This window comes from Synchiropus splendidus, chromosome 5 (assembly GCF_027744825.2).
Source record: "Synchiropus splendidus isolate RoL2022-P1 chromosome 5, RoL_Sspl_1.0, whole genome shotgun sequence".
Classification (NCBI taxonomy): Eukaryota; Metazoa; Chordata; class Actinopteri; order Syngnathiformes; family Callionymidae; genus Synchiropus; species Synchiropus splendidus.
In genome coordinates, this window is record NC_071338.1 from 28,052,162 (window position 1) to 28,079,245 (window position 27,084).

General features: G+C 41.3%; 1 protein-coding gene across 2 annotated transcripts in view; it reads left to right on the plus strand.

Annotated features, from left to right (window-relative positions):
* The first annotated feature begins 1,009 nt into the window (after positions 1–1,009).
* The window catches only part of LOC128759178 (heterogeneous nuclear ribonucleoprotein C-like), a 40,683-nt gene continuing 14,608 nt past the window's right edge, over positions 1,010–27,084 (plus strand). For both annotated transcript variants that reach the window (XM_053865943.1, XM_053865942.1), the window contains exons 1-2: positions 1,010–1,153; positions 9,022–9,088. In XM_053865943.1, the coding sequence (XP_053721918.1) occupies positions 1,132–1,153; positions 9,022–9,088 (89 nt within the window). In that variant the 5' untranslated portion in view covers positions 1,010–1,131. The remainder of the gene's footprint in view (positions 1,154–9,021; positions 9,089–27,084) is intronic.

Genomic DNA, 27,084 nt, shown 5'->3' on the forward strand with positions numbered 1-27,084 from the left:
GAGGGAACAAAAAAGAAAAGATACAAACAAGGGCTGAACAAGGAAGACTGCTTCCTCCCTTACAAATCCACAAGACAGAGCCATTAGCAGGCAGAGGTATTGATGAAATAATAAATAAAGAAGCCAATGAAACAAGAACGAGGAATGTTATCTCCTGAGTTTATGCTGAGGGCGACACTGGACGAGGAGGAACTACACAAGATAAGAACTTGAAAGAGGGATATTCTAAATTGATCTTGATTAACTAAACACAGGTTAAATACATAGGAAAAATACATGTTTGCACTTGCTGCACTCATTTCCCAAGTGATTCAGATACATGAAGTCCACTCAGGAAAAGAAATAGGAATTGAGAACTTTTGCTAAACATCTGTGTTTTTACAGCCACATGTTCAGTTTGTCGTTGCAATATGATTTATGCAAACTACTGATTTGTTGTGTTTTTTATCTTTGTTGTAATATTTCCCTCGTGTCATTTTGCATTTACTGTTATTGCCGTTGACACAGAGGCTGTAGTCTTTTTTTATTATTGTTTTTCTTTTTTTAACTACTGTTTTCATAATAGTTGCAGTCCAGTAGAAAACGTTCCTGGTCTCTGGTATCAATATTCCACCTTGGAAAATGAACTAACAAACCCAGATTGCAATAGAATTTCTCCGAATGTTCAAACAGTTACAAGTATTTACAATATACGGCACCCACATGCGAATGCCAACCTTGTGTCTGAGTTTCAGAGACTGATGTCTACATTGTTTCCATTTCTGCTGGATTTCTCAGATATATGGGTTTGACAACATCTTTCAGCAACATTGAAACTGATGTGAGGTACGAGGTTTGAATAAGACCCAAGTATGACTATGAAAACAAACCTCTATTATCTCCATAGCTCTTCCTACGTCCCCGCTAATGGAACTGGCCTCTCCTCCCCTGTCACAGACTCGCGCTTGGTACAGCCCAGTTGTGCTTCTCTGGCTGGTCTGTCTCTGACTCAGTAGTATCACAGCAGCCAGCCGACGATCACTCTGAGACTCACAGGCAGGGAGACACATAGAGGACATAGAGACAGACGGGCAAAGAAATCATCCTCTGCTGCCTCTTACCTCAGCCCGCCTGCTCCTCCGCCTCACTGATATGACCCTGTTCAGCCCCAGATGTGAGTATAGGTGCATGTGTGCATGTGGGCATGAATCATTCCTGAAATTTTGAAGACTTATTATTACAGTTCTGATGATATGATACCGGCACGCAAGGATCTCTGGTGTCTTGTAATTAATTGCTGCTCAGTCTGATGTTTATGGTGGTAAACAGCTAGTGGCTGAAACTTCCTGGAAAGTCTCTTAGATTGAAACTGTTATCTCACCTAGACAAGGTCAGGACGTAAGGCGGTGCGACGGATTTAATAACCTGCTCATTAAACTGAAGTGCATCTCTTTTTTAGTGAATTAGAAAAGCTTTGCTTAAATAAAAATCCAGCAGAGAATGTGTTATCATTAGATTCTGTCTTACAATTAAGTTGCTGTGTAGTGGTGTGTCCTTTAAATTAACTGCTGCTTAACTTGCACAGCAGGCTCTTCATCAATTATAGAAAATGTTTCTTCTTTTTTTTTTTTCTAAACCTACTGCACTTGCCCTTTGGTCCCTTGGTCAGTTGAAAATGATATCTGATCAACACTCATGTAATGCTGTCTATTTTAACTGTGAATGTTTGTGGCTGGTCTGCTTTGGTTTAATGTGCCCTCAGACCTTTAAACCTGAGCAGGTCCGAACGCTCTCAGCTGACACAATTCTGAGACAGCATCAAAGCGTTTTCAATCATTGAGCTTCCGAATTTTATTAATAAAACATGTCCAATAATGAGACCTTGTTTGCCACTCAAAAACAGGAAGTTGCTGATTTGTTTATCTAATTGAACCTAAGTGGTATAAAATATACGCCCTTCCTATTTATCGCAGTGACTGAAGTTTCAATGTGAGTCTTCCATCACCTCGCCTGTGACGCATGTTCTTTGTAATTTATGAGTGGACTTGAATCATTGGCACATTTATATGAATGCTAATGCATTCATTTGATCCATACAGATCGTTTAAGGACACTCAACAGAGGAGTAAAATAAAAGTAGAAGGATGATGATGAAAATATGCTGAACATATTCCACCACAGAACAAAATAAACATTCAGGTTGATTAAAGACCCTCAACTGATGTGTCAGGCAACTTACAATAACAGTCAGTCGACCTATCAAATGCAAGTGTCGCTACTCAGATGTGGCCCGAGACCGAAAGCCGCATTTCCACAAAGACATGACAATTGGTGTACCGCTCTAATTCAGCGAAATGACTCCAGCTCGTTTCATGGAAGCAGTATGCAGTACGATTAGGATACTATACAGGCATTTATGATGGGAAGTTTCGGGCGTCCTGCTGAAAAACGGGGGTCCTGTTTTGCATGTTTTTCAGTTGAGGGAGTCAACAGGACACCAGGGCACCCCACTTGCTAAAAGCCTGCCAACAGTGTGTAAAATATTCTTGTTATTGCTGTGATGTTTCAAAGTGAAGTCATTTCTCAGAGCTGGCCCCTCTCTGAGAACAGTGTAGTTAGTTGAGGGTAATGTTAACCAGTAGTCTGGTTTTATAAGGGTTATTTGGACATGTACGGCACATCTAGAGCACATCTTCGATTGTTAACAGTTCTTCTTTCTCTTCTCCCCAAAATATTTAGGGCATCATAAGAAATGGATGAAGCAACTTATTAGAATGAGGGACAAGTGACAACCATCAGTCTGAATTTGACCTGAATGTTTGCCTGAAACGGGTTCTAAAACCAATTCCAAGAGAAGCAGTGTTGACAAAAAACGTTGACAAATCACTCAAATCTTTGCTGATATTGCTCCCCTCTTCCTCCATTTCCGTGCACTCAGCCGTGCTTGTTTACAGAGTTGGTACCTCTGCTTACGTCACAAGATGGCGACGGTGTTCAATCCAGCCTTGCGCTCGTCTGCATCATGGTATAATTCATGGCGTTTAAATATAAATAACATCTTAAAATAAATAAATAAAAACAGCTTATATTTGCCATTCGATCGGCCGACCATGATGATGTCATAAATGCCCATATCGACACTGTAAACCAGCCGATGGATTGATCAGTGCAGCCCTAGTAGCATGCCACTGCGCGTAGACCTCCCCAGATTTACAGAGAGTGTACAGCCTCATTTTTGCACGAGTTGGGTTTCTGAGTTGGAAAATTTCAGGCATCAGCTTTGGCCTGCCAACAAACATGCTCCTGCTTTATTCAACTGTCTGTCACATTCACCACTACAGTTCTTTGTGGCAGAATTTGTGGTTTGAGTAGTAGTTGATTGAAAAGTCAATTTTTATGAATTTAGAACATCTTTTTCATCTCCGGCACATCAACTCATTTCTTCCTGAGCTGTGCAAGTCTGTGTTCTCCCGTGTGTATGTGCGTATGAGGTTATGAGGCTTTATCCCAAAAGAATATGTCAACTGGATCTGTGAAATGCTCTTTTGACATTTTTAGCATTTTATTTTGTGCACTTGTGAAGCTGAAGCTGCTTAATTCTCTGCTTTAGCTGCCTGGCACAAAAAATAGAATATTATAGATCTACATTCCCCTTTTCTGTCATTCTTATAGTGTATTTTTATATAGTATATCTGTGGGTTTTTATGTTATTATTTCCCCATTAAATAAAATTCTTCTCCTTCTTCTTGTGAGCATTTCATGATTTACCTAGTACTTCTGTTTTTATTTTTTCTCGGCCTTTGAACCATTCCTGTTTTCTTCATTTTGGCTCTCACAAAAGCAGCCTGGTAAAACGGCAGCTGGAGAGCCGTCCTGCTGCTGGACGTCTGCTGACTGTTCAGTCAAGCTGAAGCGCTTGACCTCCTCTTACCTTCACTCGAAATTCCAAATAAGCGCAAGCTGCTTCCCACAGTGCTGCTGTTTAATTTAGTGTCCAGGTAGTGAGATGGAGCCAGCTCGCACTGGCTCTCAGGGTTGGGAACCGGGCCCAGTTTCTGTTGGTACAGAGCAGCGAGAGACTGCTGAACATGACAAAAGCTTGATTCGCCATTATGGCTGATGATGTGTGACTTTCAAGTATCCTCTGTTCTCTGCTCATATTTTACAAACACGCTGCTGTCGGTTTGGGTTTAGCGCCAAAGTTCTTCACCAGCTGCTTCAGGACCTGGTGCTGGAATCTGGATGAAATGAAACAGAAGCTAAAGGCTGTGAAATGAATTGATGCTACACAAATCTCACTGTTGCATTTACTCGTTCGTCATTGAAGTTAAATATTACAGGTGAAATTATTATTTGATTATAATTTTATCGTATTTTAAATTTTCATTTAAAAATTAGTTATTTTGGTTGTTAATCTTGCCTTAATTTGATTAGAATTTTATGGATCTATTTTTTTTATTATCTGATGACGGTATTTTTTGCTGAATTTTTATTTGAAAGCATAGTGTTCTCTCTCTTGTGTTTTATTTATTAATTCAATTTTTTCCACAGAGGTTATTTTTATTCGTGTTTTTAATTTAACTTTCCAATACAGTTTACTGGTACACTGTTTTTTCTCTTTCATAGTAAGTATTAAGACATGTATTATTTCATATTTGTTTTTTTAATCGCCTTTCATTCATTGGCTATTTACTTCAAATTATTTTTTCTCCTGTAATTATTGGCAGGTAATTGTACTTAATAATAACTCACAACACCATTCACTGATGTTGTATGCAGTTACTAGTCTTAGTAATCCCGCGGCTGATTGTTGTGGGGGCAGTGACCAAAGCAAAGAGGCCCAGATTTCCCTCTCCCTGGAAGCCTCCTTCAGCACGACTGGAAGAATCTTCCCAGGCTAACTGAGAGACATAATCTCTATAGCGTGTCTAGGATACACATCCTGCTAAGACCTCAACTGTTTTCCCTGAATGTGGCAGCGGTTCTACTCTGAGCCTGATCCTGGTGACCGAGGTTCTTATCTTATCCCTGCAGAAAACATCTGCTATCTACAACCTTGCCCTTTCTAACTCGACCCTTAGATCCTAAATATATATATGTGACAGAAAGTAATGTAAGCCAATCAGAAGAAAGACTGTTTAACAATATTGTATCCTCATTACCAGAATGCAAATCCGGCTGCACAGTTTAAGCGCTTACTAGCCAGCACGTACTGCAGATAAATATTTTCTCAATCTTGACGATGACAATTGTGTATGAGAGGTCCCATTACGTGGTGGATTTCAGTTTAATCACCTACCTCAGTTGTGGTATTATTTGAAAACGGATTACACCGGCCTACTGTAATTGCCATCCTCAGCTTCAGGCTGAAAGCTTGTGCGTGGATCTGCATTTTTGCTGGGGCCGGCATCGGCGTGTCTAAATGCATCATATAGGAATTTGTTTTCCAAATAGCAGAGTGATTACCTCCTGTGGTTTCACAGCCGAGCTCAGCTGCATCCCCAGTTCTCTTCCTGTGTAATGACTCATTCATGCAGTCAATCATGAATGTGTTATGTTGCCCAGGAAACACATTAGAAACTACAGTTCTCAATTTTCACAAACTTGGAGGTGGATTATTTTTGAACTTCTCGTTGCGCTACTTTTTTTTCTAACTTTTTTTTTTTAACGCTGACGCTTAGAGAACAAACAGGACTCCATGTCCGCTGTACCTACATTATGATTTTTAAGTTCAAAGTGTTACCGAATTAGATCTTCTGTCAAGTGAAGAAAGGGACAGAAGACAGTTCCAATGACAAGCAATAGTCACTTTTCCTTTTAGAAGAGGGGTCGCTGTGGGTGCAGTTTACCTTGAATACTTCTTCAGCAGCCACACTGACTGTTCTTCTTCCTTTGACGTTTCCCAGCAGGGGTTGCCACAGTGAGTCACCCTTCTCCATCATCTCTCGATAGTCCCACCAAGTCATTCCTATCCTTTCCATGTCCTCATTTACCTCGTCCGTGAATCTCATTGTTGTTTGACCTGGTGCCTATTGTTCTTCATCTAACCTGTCTGCTGTCTCTCCTCAAGTGTCCTATCCATGCCCTCCCTAACTTTATCTCCAAACCTGTCCCCCTGATCTGCTCTTGTCCTTTCCACTCTATGGAAGCCTCAGTATCTTCATCTCTGTCACTACCGCTTCCTGCCTCTGTCAGTCTGTAAACCATTCATCATGGCAGCCCTCACTGCTGTCCTTTACTCTTGCTGACATCGTCTGACTCTCAAGCTTTCAGTGATGCCCCTTATATATTGTTGACTGATCCAAAAACCTTTAATGGGTTTTGTTATATGCTACTTGCCCTTAAATATGCCATGTTGCACAAAAAAGGGTCAGGTTCATACCGAGCGTTTCCTTCTACTTTAGAAAGCGTGTGCTAGTCCTTATTTTGTGACCTGGTTCACAAGAAGCACACAGTAATCAGAACTGATGAATGAATGATGAACTTCTGTTTATTATAGGTTATCAAATCTCCTCGCTTTCCAAGTAGTTTCCCTTCATGTTTTATATTTTCTTTATCCTGAATGCTTTCAGCTCCTGGCAATTACCGTCTACCACCTGAGTCAACTACATTTGAATGGTCAAGCGGCGCACATCAGGAGGCTGAATGGTTTTCTTCTCTCTGTTTTTCTGATGATTTTCAAAATGTATGATTTGGCCATATATCGTTTTTATAATGTTAAGCAGTAGTTGGACGGATTGTAATTCATGGATCAGCAACTCACACAGTTATGCAAAAATACATTGTATCCAACATTGAACTTGACTATTCATTTTCTGAAGAAATTGTGCGTGCGAATGCAACATTTACCCGTGTGTGTGAATATCCCCTATGTGTATGGATGTATCTTTGTCTTTAAGTGTCTGTGTGATCGAAATATATTCATGCCTTCGTGGGGACCATTTGGGCGGACCCCACACGGTTAAGAAGTTGAGGATAAGGACTTAAAAATAACTTAGCCATTCTAATTGAGCGCAAGTTTAAGGTTTTCCGTGGCTAGGTTCAGGGTGAGAAGCTGGGGAAAGGGTTATGGCAAGGATGTCCCTGCAAGAATAACAATACAAACGTCTGTTCTATGTGTTTGCGTCAGTTACCGTATTTGTGTACTTGTATAATTGTATGACTATCCTTGTGGAGTCCAATTCTTGGAAACAGACCTACTTCTGGGGACATTTTGGATTGTGGTGACATTTTTGCCGGTCCGCACAAGTGAAAGCCTCAATTCGAGGGGTAAAACTTCAAAATAATTGGTCATTATAATTGGGTTTAGGTTTGCTTATGAGTCTTGGTTATTGTTAGCCATTTGTTTTGGATGGTTAGGTTTAGGGTGAGAGGCTGGGAGAGCATTTTGGCAATCAGAGGTCCCCACGAGGATAGAGGTTCAAACATGTCTGTGTGTGCTTGTGTGTGTGTGTGTGTGTATCTGCTGCCTTTTTGTCTGAAAACGAGCTCCAGAATTTGTATTGAAGTCAGTGGGACTGGGTGGTGTGATTGGCCGAGACTCACACAAAATCAGAGCACGACACAAGAAAGAGGACGACCGTGTCCACAAGCTCTGGATAAATCATTTATCAATAATGCACCATTTTCTTACAGCGTGTGGAGAAGAGTTATGACCAGTTCATTTCTCAAGGTGACGTCACACTCTCAAGGCAGGGCAATAATCTGCTTTTTTGAGGCTTTCTCATTATGTGTGATGCTGAGCTGTAAAAGGTTTGGCAAGTATTTTCATACAGACTTACAGATGAGAAGTATGGCTACATGTGAAGCTTTGAATTGAGTCTCTAGTTTAAAATATGGATGAGCTGTTAGCCTGATGTGCTGGTGAAATTCTGGAGTTTTGTTTCTTCCTCCCATTGATGACCAATGTAGAAGTTTTGGGAGAAAACCAGGATTGTTTTGGAAATTATGAATGAGAATCTGAATGGGAAAAGTAATACTTCACTGCACCAGACATTTTGGTTTTTGAAATGTAGTAGAAGTAGCGATTACTACGGAGCCCCTATGGCGACGAAGCACAGACTATATGTCCTCATATTTTAGTCCAATTTCAAAATAAAATTCAATGAAACTTCACTGACTTTCCATCTGTATGGTGGTTTGATCAGGAAGTACGAAGTACGACGTCACTTTTTTTTTGTCATGTCCCCTCAGGGGCTCCGTAGATTACAAATAACAGCTACTTGGCAGAATAATAATGAAATTCAATTTTAAAAATTGAATTACAATGTCATTCATTTTCTTTAAAAACAGAAACTCAGCAAGTTATTTCAGCCGTTCACAATGAGAAACTCTCCTGGCTCTGACAAAGTCATCCAGCAGGTCATTGCAAAATCTAGATGCAGGAGGTGAAAGCTCAGACATGTGTTACATGTTTTTTTTCCCCAACTTCAAACCCAAACTTAATTAATTGTAGCTTGCAGCCATCTGACTGTCATGCTGTGTGAGTGTGTGCGCAGCTTGTCCAGTCACACTCCATTCACCGTCCGTCTGTCCCTGTCAGACGGACCTCCACCCCCCTCTCTCCCTTTCTTTTCTTTCACCTTTTCCCCTTTTGTTTTTGGTGAATCAATGCCAAGTGACCAGCATGAGCACTGAGCTGCTGGCGTGTCCTGTAATCAAGAGGGCCGATGGTTAGTTGTCCCTGAGGAACATCTGAAATGAGGGATGCTGAGTTGATACACTGAGTTGGAGTAGGATTTTTTTGCACTTGCTTATTACATTTAATTTCACTATGTGATCTGAACGTTTGGTTATGTTGGCATGCCCTTGTTTCTTCAACACAAAAACAACTTCTCACCATCACGAGATATTCCTCCATAATCTGAGAATAATGGTCAGTGAATTAGAGGTGATGATCCTCAGCCAAGCAAACTGCTTCCATCAGACCTGCATGAACTAACTAATAATATACCGACATCATCGATTAACAAACGGTCGACCGCATGAGTTAGAGCTTCGTCTCTTAACCTCTTCTTATGGATCCTCTTTCTTTTCTTGCAGACATGAGCATGAGTGGAGAATTCAAGTCCAGCCGCTCCAGGGCAGCAAGCAAGAGGTCCGCTTATGAGTGAGTAACACGCACACACACTTTTGTCTTCCTTTCTTAGTGAGGACCGTCATTGACATACATTGATATAATGCTTTCCTCAGCCTCTCCCCCTAAACCTAACCGTCTAAAACAAATGGCTAACTTAACCTTTACTCTTAACCAAACTAAAACCCAAGTATAATAAACTAGGTATTTTGTTGGTTTAACCCTCAGAATGAGACTTGACAAAGTGAGAATCAGCCAAAATATCCTCACTCTGTTGATTACTCTGTTGATACTGTATACTATATACACACACACACACGTGTTTGTATTCTTGTAGAGACTTGTGAGGTTTTTCATTGCTGTAACCCTTTCCCCAGCCTCTCCACCTAAACCTAACCATCCAAACACATGGCTAACCTTAACCAGGACTCTGAACCAAACTTGACCCAGTTATTTTGAAGTCTTCATCTACAAATTGAGGTTTGGACCTGTGTGGCCCGATTAAAGGTCCCCACAAAGGCACAAGTTCCCCACAAAAGAACAGTGTTTTAGCAAAAATTGGTCCCCACGAGGCATGCTAAAGAAGTACACGCACACACACCACTCCACTCCACTCCACTCCATTATTTGTTGCAGCCCTTCATCTATTACTCAGTGGCTTCACTCGAACGATCAATGCTGCATTATTTGTTATTAGCTTCATTGCAGTCGTGCATGTTGCTGCTATTGATCCCAGGCTGACGCTCTCCATCTGTCAATGTTTTATTCTATCGTCTGCTGCTCACAGAGATTAAATCTGATGACTGTTTATGGCTGCTGGTGTTGCTGAACATACACACATGAACGATTGCAGAGATGGTGATGTTGTCCCAGTGAAACATGGCTTTCTGTCTTCGTCTAGTCACTCAACCGACACATTTGTTTTAAAGCCTTAAAATGGTCAATGCATGTTTGAGGTGTTGTGGTTTTTGTCGTCACCACCTTATTTTGTCACATACATACATACTTTATTTCTATAAAGCTACACTATCTTGTGTTGCTTCTCACAGGTCCCTAACTCGCTGAACTAAGACCGACAAGAGGGTTCATTCTGCCACTGGAGAATTGTGTGATATCATGGAGAGAGTGAACTCTCCTGTCAGCCGGCAAAGATGTGCTAGTTAGTACAGTAGTGAGGAGAGATGAGAGAAGAGGAAATGAAAACATGCACATGACCATTAATGGAGAACGCAAATGTGAGCGAGTTTATTTTAAATTGTTGTGCGATTAAGTCCACTGCCACCAGTTTTTTATTGTCTCGCTGTGATGCCAGCTCTCATCTATTACAGGAACTCTGGAGCTTATTGTGAATTACAGTGACATATGTAGGGCTATAATAATGGGTGGGGATGAGGGGGTCAGGTCTGTCCTCTCTCTAGTGCCTTTCTAGTTTCATTGTGTTGTCAGTTCTTCCACTTTGCGGTATAATAAAACTTTAATGAGATACAAATGTTATAATTAAAGCAGTGCTTGATGATTAGGAGACTGTATTCAAATTTACCTGGTAGAGGAGGATGTACTCCAAAGAAGCTGCTGCTGCTGCTTCTGCATTTATTATAACAGTCACAGCCAAATTATTAAAAAAACAGAATTTCCCTGTGATAACCAGGGCTCTGTAGATAATCAGGACAAACAGGAATACCACGAAATCAAGCAGATTGTTCCGACTCTAATCAGTCAATCTCATTATTGTTGCTGCATAAATTGACTTCACATATGTTGATGAATTCTAACAGATTTTTTTGGCAGCTCACTGCTGGGCTTGCTACTATCAGGTGCATGAATATGACATTCTGCTGCGTTTTATATTATTTGCTGCACACTAAGTTAATCCTGCTCTCCAGCAGGCTCCCTCCTACCCACCCACCCCGACCGTCTCTGACCATCTCGGGCTAAGCCTTAAACGCTATTTGCCCATTCCACCATGTAGTTATTCAACTCTGTGCGACCATGCATTAATGAGATTAGTCACACAACACACACAAACACACACACTGCCGGAACACACCTGAGGTATCAGCCTGCATAAAGCCTGAGCTCACCTGATAATACATAGTCATGACATGAGCTTAAGTCAACTTCCTGCGAGCGCTTAGCATTTGTTGACAGTTGCCTAATTTCAGCTTCTGGCGTATTGTTGCCCTGAAGAGATAAGCCCTGAACATGATGTGAGCTTGAATGCAAGCATAAAAACCAAAAACTAATTTGCATTAGTTTGCCCGGTAAATGAGAAGTAGATAAGCTCAAGCCAATCAGCATTTTCAATTCCTCGAAACTGAAGACTGCAATGTCGCTGAAGTCACAAATGTAAATGAGTCTCAACAAACCGGACTCCGGTAATCCTGCTCCATGTCGCTTGCAGCACCGAGTCAAATCTTCCTCTCCCTCTGTTCTCACTGCAGCGGCCAAAACTTCTCCTGCCGGCAGCCCAGATTAGGCTGTGAACAAACTTTCTAACTGCTTTTTACAACGCTAAACTAATGTAATCTCTTCCAGCCTCAGCAGTGTGTCCTGCCAAACACAGGTGCCAATCCGGGTCGCAGGCACTCATGCAGAGTGCTGTGTGTTCGGGTTAGTGGGGTCAGAGGTTAAATCTTGAACCGACAGAGGGTTTTTTGCATTACATTGCAAATGGAATTTATGAAATAGTCAAATATGTACATTCTGACATTATGACAAACTATTATTTTAGGATTATTTCACAACCTAAATTATTCTCCCGCTGTTTTGTCACTCACATTCAGTTTGTTTGCAGTTTGCTCGGAGCAACTCTCAAACCGTGTGCGGCTTCATTTATCCCTGATGCGTCCTGTCGGTCAGAGGTCGCCTTTAGCTAGGCGAACCCCAGCTGTGGAATTAGGGATGCACCAGAGATGGTGATAAGATTCTCACAGTCCAGATGTTCCAGCTGGAGCCGCCGTTTGATGAACTGCATGATGTCGAGAAGTTCACTGTGGTGTGTAAACGGTCTCAGGTGCCAAGCGAGCAGTTCAGGGAGGGGAGCGCCAGCCTAAATGTATATTGGCTTATTTAGTTAAATCCTCAAGAAGTTTGCCCGGAACGAAGAAACAAGGCAGTGTGCAAAAATTAGGAACAAAAGCTGTCATGCGCATGTGAAAGATGAATATATTTGATGTATGAGTTGTCTATCTATCTATCTGTCTGTACTTGATATGCAAAATTACATCATCCTCTGAATGTGTGAAATAGATGAGCAGGAAAACGTAATACTGGGAAAACGTTTTCACTTTTCACTCCAATTAAATTTAAAGCTTAAATAGCATGTTTTATTCATGCTTGACTTAGTGAGTCTTAAACTGTGGTAACGCCCTCCACGTTGTTTTTTTTGCTAATGTTTTACATTACAATTGCCGCTCAGTGACATTCTACACTTTTTGTAAGTAACAGTAACACACACTTTTATATGTGGAAAAAAAAACTTTTGAAACAGCTTTTCTGCTGCATGAAAGAGCCCGTTCTACTATTCTGCAGCTTCTCTCAATTGAATCGCCATGTAATGTTGAACTTATATTGAGACCAAATGCTGCATGACGGGAACATCTACAGACGGTCGATCTGGTCCGATGTCTCTTCACCTGCTGCTGTTCTCCTCTCAGCTGCTCAGTCATCAGATCATGGGGTAGTTTGAGGGGGTATTATGAAAACAATGCAGCTGGTCCATCCATCAGGCCCACTCCAAAGGCCAAATGGAGGCATCGTTGTTGGATGTGTACAGTTGTAGGAACAGCCTCTATGATGAGAAGGATTCCACAAATTGCAAAACTAATCTGATGGCCAAATAATCCCGGTACATTACAGCTGGTGCATGCCCTCGTGTTCCCAAATTAGCACAGCGATTACTACACTAATCAATTTAAAATGTTATTTCAGGGTTTCGAGTGACAGACATTTTGAAAGTAAGGCATATTAATCCGGTTGAAAGGTTCTGGATGAATTATCATGGTGTTATTTCTGTTGCATTACCCCGATTGTCAAAATGCTGCTGACTGCCAGCTGTTCTGACAGACACCCGCGGCTGAAGCTCCACACACACACAGACACACACACAGCACAAGATCATCATTTAGAGACGGTGACAGCAGCGAGAGTATAATGCGCCAGGTCAAAGGGACCCACTTAATACTGGCTGTTATTTCAGCGTTAACGGCAGACAGGAGGAATGCGTTGATGGGAAACAAAGGCAATCATGTTTAAAGCAGTTTCTCCGGAGTTATGCTGTCACAGTTGAGCTTTTTAGTTAATGTCGCCTCTTCAGTGTAGGGCGTTTGTAGGAAAGTGCTTTAGAACCGTTCTCTTGATGAATTTCTCAGCAGTTAGTTTCCCCTCTTCTGCTTATGTCGGCAACTTGGCGAAATGAAGTTTAATGAAGTGTGGTGAGTTTGGGGCCCTGTGTTACTAATATACCAGTGTTTTCATTCTCAATGGTGACTCTGATGCCATCAGACTTGATTTGGCAAATCTGTTCCTCCAAGAACAAAAGCCAGCTCTACATCTTGTAAACCATAAGAGCGAGAAAAACAGAAGTCGTCGTTCGGAGTGAACCTGAACTGAACTCCTTTGTGTATGGAATTAGGCTTTTTTACCCACACGTTTGTGCAGCACTAGAGAATTAATGATGCCACTCTTCTGTCACTACTGATTTCTATGCTAAACTCATTGATATGAGGAACACATCTTCACTCACATGGTGCAATATTTTGGAGGGGGGAGCACGTTACTGTTTACAACCCCTCACCATGACTGAAGCCATTTGAGGGCCTCTAAGTAGCAATTGACACGTTGTTACATGTAGAACGGAATGAGCTCCATCCCGTAGCTTACCCAACCCCAACCTCTGTGGGGTCATGTGGTACATGGGCTTCAAGTGAAAGCCAAGCATTTCAACATGTAACGCTGAAGGCTGCCTCCGGCATCAGTATAGGACACAGAAGTCCACTTTCCCAACGTCAATATATTACCCCGTGGGCGTGAGGATGGGTTGATGTTGGAGAATGCCTCAAGTTTAGAGGCGTCACCAGGAGACATATTTATGTTTTAAATACAAAGATCTGTCAAAAAGCATCACAATTTCTAACCTCTGACCTTTTCACCGCTTTATAATGTATTTAATATTCAACAGATCCATGCTTGTTTAACTCATGTCAGTGATTATTTTTTATAATTCACAACACCCTTTTTTCATAATAATAAGCATAAAGCTCTGAAATGGAAAGTATGTAGTGAATGTTGGGATTCCTTAGATTTGCTAGATTTGCATGTTAAGTCTGAAAAAGTGGGTGGAAGCACAGAAGAAATTAATCATCTTCTCACGCTCTTTAGATCCCTAATCCTGAGCACATTCACTTGGGAGTGGATTGTAGAGTGGGTGCACAGAAAACGCAGATTCGTGCAGTGCAATCACGCACAGGCTCACCATGGCGATTTAAAAGCACAGGGAGCACAAAAACAGACAGAAATCTTCACACAGGTAGGGTTTTTAATCTTGGCTGCAGAATTCAATCGGATTACAGTGAGCCAAAAAGTGTCATGTTAGCAGGGCAAACTGAAAACACTGCAGCAAAATAATCAAAATAGTTTTCATTGTCGGGCGTCATCACGTCCAGTTTTAGCTTCTTGAATTAAAAGTCAAAGTCATGAAATGAAAATAATTTCATGAAATTTCTGTGAAATAAAAGCAGTCACAATGCATTCCTGTTGTGTACATACAGTTGCAGGCTCAACCTGCAGCAGAAATCCTCAGAGTGCCTAGTTTCAATAACATCTGAAATCCTCTTATATGAAAGTTCCAGGATATAATGGGCGCCGTGTTTCTGAGCTGACGATTTCAGTAATCGAGGTCTAAACCGATCTGACAAGCGCTCACACTCATCAGTGAAGAGAGAGCAGAGCGATATTCTGAAGCTGTCTGCTTATGAATTTCCTTTTTATTTTTGGGAGAAACTCACCAGGTGTCAGTCAGCGTGCAGACTTGTCATGTGCTTGTGCCAAACCTGACTTCAAACCTTTGTGAAAGCACACACTTAAATTTACCATTTAAATGAGGCACAGTGGAAAAGCTCATGTAAGGAAATATTTAATAAGAGGCCCTTTATTTCTTTTGTAAATCCAGCTTATGACACATAAGAGTCTCTTTTAAAAGTGGAAAGGGCAAGAGATGACAGTTTGCTCTCACTAAATAGCTACTCCTGCACTGTAGAGACATAATCACTTGGCTTTGCAGTTGTCTTTATATCTCCACTGATGAGTGGATGTTCGTCTGCTCTTCTCACTTAGCAGCTTCACCTTTGCACTAGTTGCTGGACAGGGTCAACCATAGAACAGCATGCTATTTCACACAGCGTATTTTCCTCAAGGCTCAGATTCTCGAGCTGCCCTGCTTTACTGCACGTCCTCAGTGCCACACATGCCACATCTAAACATGAGCTTTCTCTGTCATTGCCCTGTGATGCCCACCCTTGTTCTTCATCTCATACCCGTCTGGTTTTCTCTCTTGCAATCAACAGTCACATCATGTGAGGAGAATTGGTTATTGTTCGATCCCTTGAGCACCAATGAAATCTCACGCCTTGGATAGACCTGGGTATTGATTCAGATTTCCCAAATTGTGATTCAATTCCATTTTGTTTAGTTGGAGATATTTCAGTCAGTTTATACCTGTTTTGCTTGAATGTGGTCGAGACTCTCAGAGAACTAACTCTGTAACTTGTAGAAGACCCGTCTAGACATTATTAAACATATTGCTGGTTACATTCTGGTGCACACAGTTCGGGCCGCCTTACTACGTACTGTGAAAATCGTGATGGGTGAAAGAGCAAGAACGTTCACTCACATCTGGGTTTAAAATTTCTGTCTAGTTGGGTGAAGAACACAGGGCAAATGAGGACGAGGATGTCCTATGTTGACATCGAACTCGGTCTTCTGCGTTGCATGTTCCATGAAGTGGGGCAGTTGGGGCGCAGGGAGATGATCGGAAGCGTTCTTTGCTATATTACCGCTGATGTCTCATGGTATATATAGCACCTTATGTGCCTCTCCACCTCTCTCACTGTAGATGACTGAAGTGCACAGTTATTTGAGGCACTTTATATATCATTGTTTTATATAGAGCAAAATAGTTGCTATCCCGTAGTGTTAGGCTACACCACAGAAGGATAGAAAGCCTAATGTGAGAACATGCAAGGCGTAAGGTTGACTTCTCAACATAGGACGCGTTTGATGTTCTCATATTAAGAACAAGTGAGGTCCCAGAAATCCTGTGAATGTATAAGTTACAGTAGCTTAAAGAATGAATAGATGAACCTCTAAAAGTGGTCATCAACCTTGTATCCTTTATATTTTTTCTTAGTTCTATATTCTTCCTCCCTTTCCTGTGCTGTGTCTTTTCTTGGCTTTGTCATGGTACAGATGATTAAGGTTGTGCGACCCACATGAACTGCTGTCTAGTTAAAGGTCAGTGCAGTCAGGGGTGCATGGTACCGCTGTAGAAAAGGTCATAGAAGATGGCAGCGGAGAGCATCCGCTGAGCTCAGTACAGTGGAGATAAAGGGCGATAATGTTCAGAGCGACTGAGGTCATGAGTCAGTGATAGTGACACCAATAGCTCAAGGCAGGAGGGCGGAAATGACCCAAACGAGAATAGGTTTGTGTTTGTGTGAATGTGTTGGTCTTCCGTTGTGCATTACCAAGGCAGATGAGTTATCACGCTTGTCCTTCCGGCTTATCACTCTCCTGTGGTGGCTAATGAAGTCATCTCTCTCTCCTCCTCCTCCTCCTCCTCCTCCTCTGTGGAGAGGAAAAGTTAAAGAAGCAGGTGGGTGTGTGGGAGAAGGAGAGCATGAATAAAGATTGATGAAGAAGGGGTGCAGAGAGATGAGGGTTAATTCAGTGTAACAACAGTATGGAGGACAAGTGTGAAACAACTGAAAGACAAGTAGATAAGGCAGCAAGCTAAGGAAACAGCGGGGAAGAGAGCGGGCGTGGAAAGAAAAGCTGGGGAAGCAAGAGAGCACTCCGCTGCATGTCATTGCCCCCCCTGGTGTGAACAATCCATCTCAAATTGATCTTCCAGCTCGGCCCAGCAGGGCATTCTGAATCAATCTCAAATTGATCTCTGTGCCAGAGGTCGGGAAAACTAGCAGTGGAGCTTATCAGAAATATAGTGGTGCTGGGAGGATCTGACAGGGAAACTTATCACACTGCACAACAGGAAATGGGCTCTGAGCCTCCGGGGCAGCGAGAGGACGAGTCGGCTCACACACATTCACACACAGATTCGGCGTAGGTTCGTTGACACATGCTCTCCTGTGTTCTGTTCAGCACAGTAGTGTACACAAACACACACACACACGCACAGACACAATACTGCACTGGCATCAGTACTTACCCAGAGGCCGCTTCAAAGAGAAAACAAGTTAGTCGATATATTTTAAGTTAGACAGGTGAGATTTAAAGGCCTGCAGCTCTTAATGACTCATAACAGGTTTAATGCGTCCTCGCCTCTGAGAGGCACAGCGAAGGACAATCGATAGCACCTCGCGTTCGGTCACTTTAAGGGTGCAATGTCTCTCTTGAGGCCAAGTAAGAAGTAAAACAATTTACTCAGAGAGCCTTATAAAGAACAATGACCAGTAGAGGAAGGAAAAACAAAGAAAACCGACTTTACTCAACTCCCTTGTTCCTGTGACGAATGTGACTGGCTTTTGTTGCTGTCATCAGGAATGTGCATTTTTGAAAAGAAATAATAAATGTGTGAAATGGGATAAGTGATCCAGATCATGGTATATAATATATATATATATATATATATATATATATATATATATATATATATATATATATATATATATATATATATATATATATATATATATATATATATATATATATATATATATATATATATATATATGTATATATATATATATATATATATATATATATATAGTGTTGCATAAATATTTTGTGGTGCTCTTAAAAGTCTACAGTCGCCATATATATACCGTGATCTGGATCACTTATCCCATTTCACACATTTACCGAAATCTGTCCATAGCTTCTCAAGACCGTAGACTTTTAAGCGCACCACAAAATATTTATGCAACATTATATTATTTTGTCTCTTCAGTGGAAAAATCTCTCTGATCAATGTTAATCTGGTGCAATGATATTCAAGTATGTCAGAACACTTCTTTAAAGCTCTTCTGTAGTGAATACTTCTTGACAAAACAGCATAATAAAATTGAAGTCTTATGTTATGCAGTTATGCATGTAAACAGGAACAGCGATGTGAAACAGTTCTATTAAAAAACTCATGCAGCTTGTCTCAAGTCAAGTTTAGTACTAACCTCTCTGAGTTTTCAATATGTTCTGATTAAGACCTTAAATTAGATTTTAAAACCGCCTGGTGTTATGACACAGGTCCTTCAGTCTTTGTAGAAATTGTGATGGTTCTGTTTTTGTTTAAAAAAAAAAACAGTCTGTGGTGGTTATTGCTGCTCGTGAAGCTGTGAATCACTGAGGTGTTGTAGACAGATGGTTAATTGACCGTTCAAAAGTGTCTATCCAAGACAGCCATTGCCAAATGAAAAACAGAATCCAAATCAAACTTGGTCTCGTTTGGGTCTGACCACAGAAGAAGTGCAACTCACTTCTCAGTGTGGATGTCTTATGATCTTATTCATCAACACCTTGAGAACATTTTTGGTCTGATTGAGAACTCTTGATCTACTTATCAGGATGCACATCCCCCTCTGCTTCAAATCCAAGTAAAATCCAATCTTATTACTGACCAGATAACCACAACCATGTGGTAACATGGGACATTTATCTTCTCAATGGTAAATGAGTCTTAGAACCAGACTCGCATCACTTCACACTTGTTAAAGCTTGCTACAGATCATCTTTATTAAATTAGAGGTTCTGGTCACATTCATTATTTCACAGAATCATTTTGAAATATACATACATGGGGCTGATAAAAGTCCACTCATAAAAGCGCTGCTGATTTTCTGGGATCATTATTTAAATCCATTCTGACGAAGGTAGTTTTCTTCCTTCACCACCAGCTGCAGCATACTGTAATTAACCAGGCTGGAGCTGGCGGCAACCTGAGAGCGAACAAAATAAGGCTCAAAAACACACACCAAAAATTCAGAGAGCGGCAGCGAGATAAGATCAGAGGAGTCGTGGCGACTGTGCAGCGGGAGCTGGTGAGGGGGTTTGAGCACGTCAGTGCTTGGGAACGTCTCTGCTCTGGACTTGCAAAGCTTATGTCAGCACACTGAGCTAATGGAGCTTAGAAGGGAGACGCCTAATCTGAAATATGTTTTGCGTGATACAAATTTCTTGTGGAAATTTGGGGTAAATTCCAATCAGCGTTTGCACTACATTATTCTGACATGTACATTTTAAGTCAAACAAAGGAAACCCACACTGTGATGTTACATTTCAGTGGACATTGAGGAGCTGACCTCCTTTTTAGTGCCTCGTGGCTCATAAACATGCTCTCTGAGGACCTACGCAGAGAAACTAATGCTTCAGCGAAAATACTGCCCAACTGATTTGGCCTTTGACCTCCATTAAGGGCAGGCTGACGCACGATTCGACCACCATGCGGTGACACAATGAGAACACCGCACTCAAACACTCAAGCTTCAATGGAAGTGAACACGCGAGGATAAAAAGGCATCGCTGCCATGCAGATCATTGTGCCTGCTTGTCAAAATGAGAGAGTTTGACAAATATTTCCATATGCATAGTGTAAATGAAATTTATAGAGACTATTTTGGGCAGAATTCATGAAACATGTAATTTTCTGTGCTTTTATGTTTAGTAGCAATTCGTCCACCACTATTTTCTGAAACATTTAGTCCTTTTTTTAAACCATTGTTAAGCTGCACACATATCCTGTTTGAGTGACAAATATTAGTCTTTAGATGAGCCTCGATGAAACGTCAATTTTCAGAATATGAGGTAGAACATTGACTTAAAAAATGTACCGCAATCAAAATGATGTGGTCCTGTAAAATGCGAGCCGAAATTGAAATACCTCAAACCAGGGAATGAAGAGTGTTGACTGAGACACAGTCATGTCCACTCAGTTTCAGAGGTTGTCAGCTGAGGATCACAGCCAACACGCTGACCTCGTTTGAGCGAAATGACAGCATACAAATCTCACACGATCACGTGACACACTCCACAGAAAGATCTCCGATCATAGCCCATTATCTAGTAGGATCTGTTTGATGTGCTCTGTATCACGGAGGAGAAATTCTACAGTCATTCAAGAGAGAAGTGACTACATCTTAGTAATCAGTTGATTAAAATTAGACAAGAGATAAACTCCCCTCTGGAGGCAATGACAATGACAATCTTAATGCGATGCATCCTTTTAATAATCCTGTGAATATTTTCTGAATGCTGATTGAAAAGTGAACTTGCACAGCGACCGACCTGTGGTTCCTTTGACTCACTTGTGGGGCTTCGTCGCCCGTGATGCTGGACTTTAGCCATCTGACTATGTCAGTTCAACAGCAAAGTTTAAAGTATGCATGTTTTTTTCATTGCATTTCAGAAGAACAAATGATAACAACGCTTATCGAAAAAAGAGCACGCTTGTCTTCTTCCTTTGGCGATTTTAATCGCTGCCCAAAACAACTTCATTCGCAAACCAGATTGAGTTTGGTGCTTCAGCTTTTTCAGGACAGCTGAATTCAGGACAGTAAAGATACAGAGGCCTGACATAGTTGAAAAGGCCAGAAGGATTAATGACGACTGCACACCTCCTCTAACCTTTTAACTTTGTTCCCAGAGTCATTTCCTAGTTGGAAATCCTGAGGTCTGGCCAGCTCACTATGGGCGTGAAATGTGGTGTCTGCATGTGTTGAGCGGTTTGGGGGGTGTCACTTGTCACTTACCCGCTGTGCGATGCAGCTAATTAACGCTAAATATCTTGAACCCTGGAAATTTCCAATTACCGCTCCCAGGGAGATTCTGACATCTGATGAATGAAGTAGCGCCGTTGCAGCTGGTAGCCTGCGGAGAAGTCATTCATGAACACATATAGTAAGAGCACCAGCAACCGCAATATCTGTTAACCTGCCTCTTCAAACTGCTGACTCTTCTTTGTTTTTGGGATAGAGATTTGAAGGCCCATTGTTCTGCTGTTTCCCAGGGTCACACTGAACATCAGTGACTTACTACTGTGGAGCCCCGGAATTGTGCACGTATTTATTCATTTGGAGTCTTCCCCACTTCTTGGGGCGAGAGCCAGGGACACTCTAGATAGTTTCAACAATTAGCTCTGTGTTTTGGGGAGGAAATATGCACCAACACGTGGAGAGATTGTGGACGCTCCGTTTGCTCCGAACTCGCGGCTTGCCTTCAGCTATATTCAAACCTGTGGCTGTCTTTGTCATGCAAAGTTCCAAAATCTTTAATGAAATATCTCCTCACAACGTAAAAGCATTCTCTCTCAAGTTTGTGCATTTTGGCATGTGCTGGGAGCAGTACCTATTTCGCACCACATTTTTCATTTTAGCGAGGATTAAACCACTTTGTCAGCACTTCCGCCTCTTTGAGATGTATGCAGAGGCTGAACCCTTATCTTCATACACACACACTTAGGCTGTGCAAACATTATTTATACACTCTCTCACACGCAATGTTTTTTAATTCAGCCATTAGCTTTATCCTTTTCTACCATTGTTAGCCAAACATTCATCAAAAGCACCTTAAATCAATTGACTTCGAAATGAAAAATTAGGAGGTTTTCGCTTTCACCTGCCACGCAGACAGATTTGAAAGGGAGATAGTGTTTAATCTCTAGAGATATATCCGATCCACTTTTATCTACTTTCAGTGTGTCCTTAAGGTTTTCACTTCTGCTGCAGGGTTGATCAAAGCTTGACCCCCCAAATGACAGATACTTTGCCAGTGACCTGTGACTACAGTAAACAGTGTGTTGAACTGTATTTGCTTCAATTTCACAGGCCCTGTCTCTTCATGTCATGCTCCCATGGCATGTTGTTTTTTCTAAGTACGTCAAGGTTCATTTTCTCAAAAGATAAAGCGACTAAAGCATAACTGTCGACTAGTCAACCAAAAGCTTAATGAAGTGAGAGGTCGTTGTTTAGTCCAGATTTGTTTTTCAGCATGTCATGTGATTACAAGTGGTTTTCTATGGCAACAATTCACATGGAAAACCTGTATGATGAGCTGAATATCTTTCACTGGTCCCTTCAGTTATAGATTTTGTATTTGTGCACAGTACCGTGCAAAAGATGCACAGGAATTTTCATATGGAGGTTTTTTCATAAACAGGTTTTTATGCATCAAGCAGTTTGGGAAACTGCATTAGAGGGAGCATGTGAGGCTGTTGTCTGAAAAGGTGTGGGTGAGCAGCTGAGGTTTAAAATGGTGAGACCGTAGTCGGATTGTTGCTGCTCCTTCGTGTAAATGTTGCTTTATGGAAAAGTCGTTCATCTTTGCTTAAAGATTATCATTCTGACTGTAATCATTGTTGAGTCTGAATGTGTGTAAACATGTTGAAAAGCAAAACAGACATGAGAGTGGTGGCTTGTGCTGCATCCGATGGAATAAGCAAAAGTCTGAGGTGAGCTTCTTCCCGTTGTTCAAGGCCAGCTCTCATATGTGATCATCACATCCTGTGAATTAAACTTCATATGTGTTTATTATTGTCTTGTCTAATCACCCAAGTTCATATTTCTATCCTTGTTAGGACATTGTGAGGTTGCAATAACCCTTTCCCCAGCTTAAACCTAACCATCCAAAACACATGGCTAACCTCAACCAGGACCTGAACCAAACTTAAACCCAATTATAATCACACACTTATTTTGAAGTTTTAACCTGCAAACTTTGGCTTAACTGGCAAAACAGTCTGAACCCAGCCAAATGTCCTTTCAAGGATGTGTTTTCCCCATAAGTGGTACTCTCAAGAATAGATAAACCAATCCCACACACACACACATTCACCTTGAAATTTATATTGTTAAAATTTGCCGCTAGATTTTGTTTGGAAGAGGGTTGTGTGTTCAGGGAAAAGACTGCACGGAGTAGCCACTCTGGCTACACGTCTGGCTCTGTCAGTGCTCGACCCTCTGTCAGTGCTCGACCCTCTGTTTACGCAGAGCGAGGGATGCTATTGTTATGCACCGTTTAGCGCCTACGCTGTTGGCGGTTCATCGCCGGCATTGTTTTTAGCGTCAAAACCTCGCAGGAGCAGACGTTCTTGCAGCCTTCTAAGTCACAACAGCAGTGCAGCTGCGTGTTGGAGATGTTCTGAAAACCAATGATGATTTGAAAGTGGATGCTGAAGGAGTTGATTTCAGTATTTGTATATATATGAAATTTGAAGAAAGAGTAGATCAAAGTTTAAATAACTGAAGTTACTGAAGTAATTTTTTTATGTTTATTGTAGTGTATTGTCTTTTCCAGTATTGAGAAAAAACTTAAAACGTATCCCCTCAATTAATTTGTCTATTTTCGATTGGATATTTATTGGACAGTTGTATATAAAAAAAATTAAAAGACAAAACGAAAAAAAACATGTTCAACACTGAAATAAGCAACAAGTGCTAGGATTCCTAGATATCGAAAAGAAAGGAAAAACTAATTTTCAAAATATAAAACACTAATGTGCAGGACACAAATTGAGTCTAATAAAAAATGTAAAAAAAATGACGAAATATTTTGTCATCAAATCTTTTCACAGCCATCTTGGCCAAGGAGAGTGTCATAGGAAGTCAAAAACCATGTAAAACTAGCTGTAAACACTGCATAACCAGTGCCACTTCCATCATACCCTCTTAAAATTCAAGAAGCACCACTGAAATATGTGTAGTCATATCACATATGTAGAAACATACAGTACAGACTATGGTGTTCTTCATATGTCTTGACAAACATTAGGAAGAATAAGTAGCAAATGCGCTAATGATGAAAAACATGCTGCCTTCTAACCATTAAGTCAACGTGATACCACTGTTATTCCTTGTAATTGCGTCTTAATGTGTGGAACAAACATGCTTGTAATCATTTAGTGGTCTGACCTTCCCAAAGCATTTCCGCAGCGATTAGTTAATGAACAGCGCCGTTACACTCTCCATGACACTCACTTGTTCAGCCATTTGTTTTTAGTAATGATGCTAAATATGACAGCTGATTTGTGGGGCTCACTCATTATTTCCAACGTGACATTCTTCTGCGACTGATCGAAAACAGAGCGGTTGCCACGCCTCGGCTCGGCTGATCCCAGCGTCTCAGTCCGGAATGTCCACTCCCCGACAGCTGCAGGAGAATCTGACTCATTCTTCTCTCTGTCACCGTTCCGCTTGTCTCTTTAACAAATGCCTCACTCATTTGTCTTCATTCCCTCCAGTCCTCTCAAGCTCATCTAGTCCAGTTAGTTAGTTTTGGCATCGGACCCAGTGCTCCATCTGATATCTATGTGAGTTTAGCATTCCAGAGAGCTTCAACTGGACAGAGCGTGTGTATTTTTAAAGGTAAATCGAGGTGAGAAAATAAACTTACATGTCCCCTCTGATTTGATTGGCCTGTCCTGGACATTGTTTAATCCCAGTGATCAGTGTGTGTTGCTACATCTGTCCTGATGGAGGGTCTGACTCTGAACTTCAAAATGGTGAAGCATTGACGGCAAGCGGAGTTGTGGTTAGTGCAGCTGCAAGCAGGGCCCTGTTTTGCTACAAGCACTTTGATAATGATATTTATACTTCATGTTTACGGAGCTAGAAGTCAATATTGTCGCGGTTTGAAGCTTTTATTTTAGCAGTTATTATATTGAAATAAAAGACCACACTGGTTGCCTCAACTCTGTAGTACGATAGTCAAATAAAATCAATGTATGTCATTGCATTTTCATCATAATATGTACGCCTGGCTTACTTTGTATCTGAAGATGGAAGGAGGTGACAAAAAGGACCCAAGAAGCTTTTCAGAAAATGATGTAAGATTATCGAAACATTATTGAATTGTATCAATTCATGAATAGCATGATATATATATCGTATATCGTATCAAGAGCTGAACATTGTATATCGCATCATTTTGTGAGATTATTGTGATCTTAAGTTATATTGAAATGATGCTTATATGAAAACAATGCAATAATGCAACTCCAATTATCGATGAAAAAAGCTACGCTCTGAAGTCGTGAATCCCGTCGTGCTCTCTGGATTCTCTGGATCACACAAATTTCCCTTGCACCCCAAGTCTGTCCATCTCCTGCTCGGCATCTCCCCACACTCTGCACCATCACTCAGGTGCTGCTTCCTTCGAGGTGTGACTGCAATCAAAGCTGAAAGACTCCAAGTCCTTCTGAGCTTTTTGAACTCCGAAGAGGAAGGATAAGTGCAGTCTGACATATAACCCTGCCTCTCCCCCTCCATCTCTCCTGCAGAATAAATTGCTGCCGGGCTATAATTTAGCTCTGATCTATGTTGGATATAAATTTCTGAGCTCCTTTAGTTGCCATGACTGTGGGGGCTCCCGTGCGTCGCCTGCTAGTCGTAAATCAACTTGCACTCTTCATACAGTATATCCAAACGATGCAGACCAGCGGGCCGAGCAGCAATGAGTGTCACGGAACAGATAACATGGTGATGCGTTATTGATCGTCTTCCGTCCTGGACATGTCATTGATTAAATCATTGGAGTGTGTGATCGCTGCGTGTTTAAGAAGCCGCTCAGGAAGCAATAAAGATGCTCATTGTCAAACGTGCACTCCCGCAGGGCCGGTCGTAAAACCTGATCTGCGTTTGTGAGCGTTCCTTATGTGCCTTTTCTCATGCCCTCAGTGTTGGAACAATATCTCTCTCACAAGGTGAACAATTTGATGCCAGATTTTGAAGTTAACTACTGGTTAATAAGGGTCATGGGAATAAGATGATGTCCCAGGGATTTAATGTACTGTGATGAAAGTGGCTGTGTGTTAAATCCTGGTGCAGCGATGCAATGATTTGATGCTCTCTGCAGTGTGAAGACACTGGTCCATCTTATCATATCTCTCCAGCTATTTTAAGGATTGTACAAACGTGGCAAATGGATACACATGGGATGAGCCATAGTAATACAACAATATCCTTCATCATTGTGTCAAGTGCGACGCTCCCGTGTTCATGACCTGGCTAGAGGTGACTGAGTTTGAGACATTCTGTTGTGACATTCTGTTGTTATTTTCCATCGTTGGAAAGAACAAACAACCAACAGGGTTACATGATGGAAATCACCGTAGCTCCTCCAAGGTAGATCCCATCTATGGTATTAAAACTCCATTTGAACGCAGAGACCACGGCGTGGTGCACGATAATTGTGAGTATGGTAGCCCCCACCACAGCCTACACGCTCACTCACGCGCTTGTTTGTCACACCATCATTGTGGCGACCACTCATGGACATAATGCTTTCCCCAGCCTCTCACCCTAAACCTAACCATCCAAAACAAGTGGCTAACCTAAACTGAACCACTGAACCTAACTTAAACTCAATTCTAATTAACTACTTTTACTGACGTTTTAACCCTCTAAACCTTGTGAGGACAAGCCCAAATGTCTTCACAAAGCAAATTGTCCTCACAACAATGGTGGCTTGTCAGGATGTTCTCACAAGTATGGAAAAAAATTCACACACACACACACACACGCACACATAGTGGCTTCAAATGCACTTAATTCACAGAGTGAGTTAATTAAAAAATGAGTCAAAGTTATTTTATTTCTGCCAGAGGGCTATATAGTGTTGTTCAATATTTGTGTGAAAGAGTGAAAAGACCAACCTGGCTATTCAATACTACCACGCCCGCTGAAAAATACCTGTGTTGCTCTTTCAATTGAAAACCTGAATGATTGTGAGTCTTGGTCACTTCTCCAACTCGTATGACACTTGGCTTTTATCGCAGTGCTATATAATGCTATATATACCAAGTGAGTTAA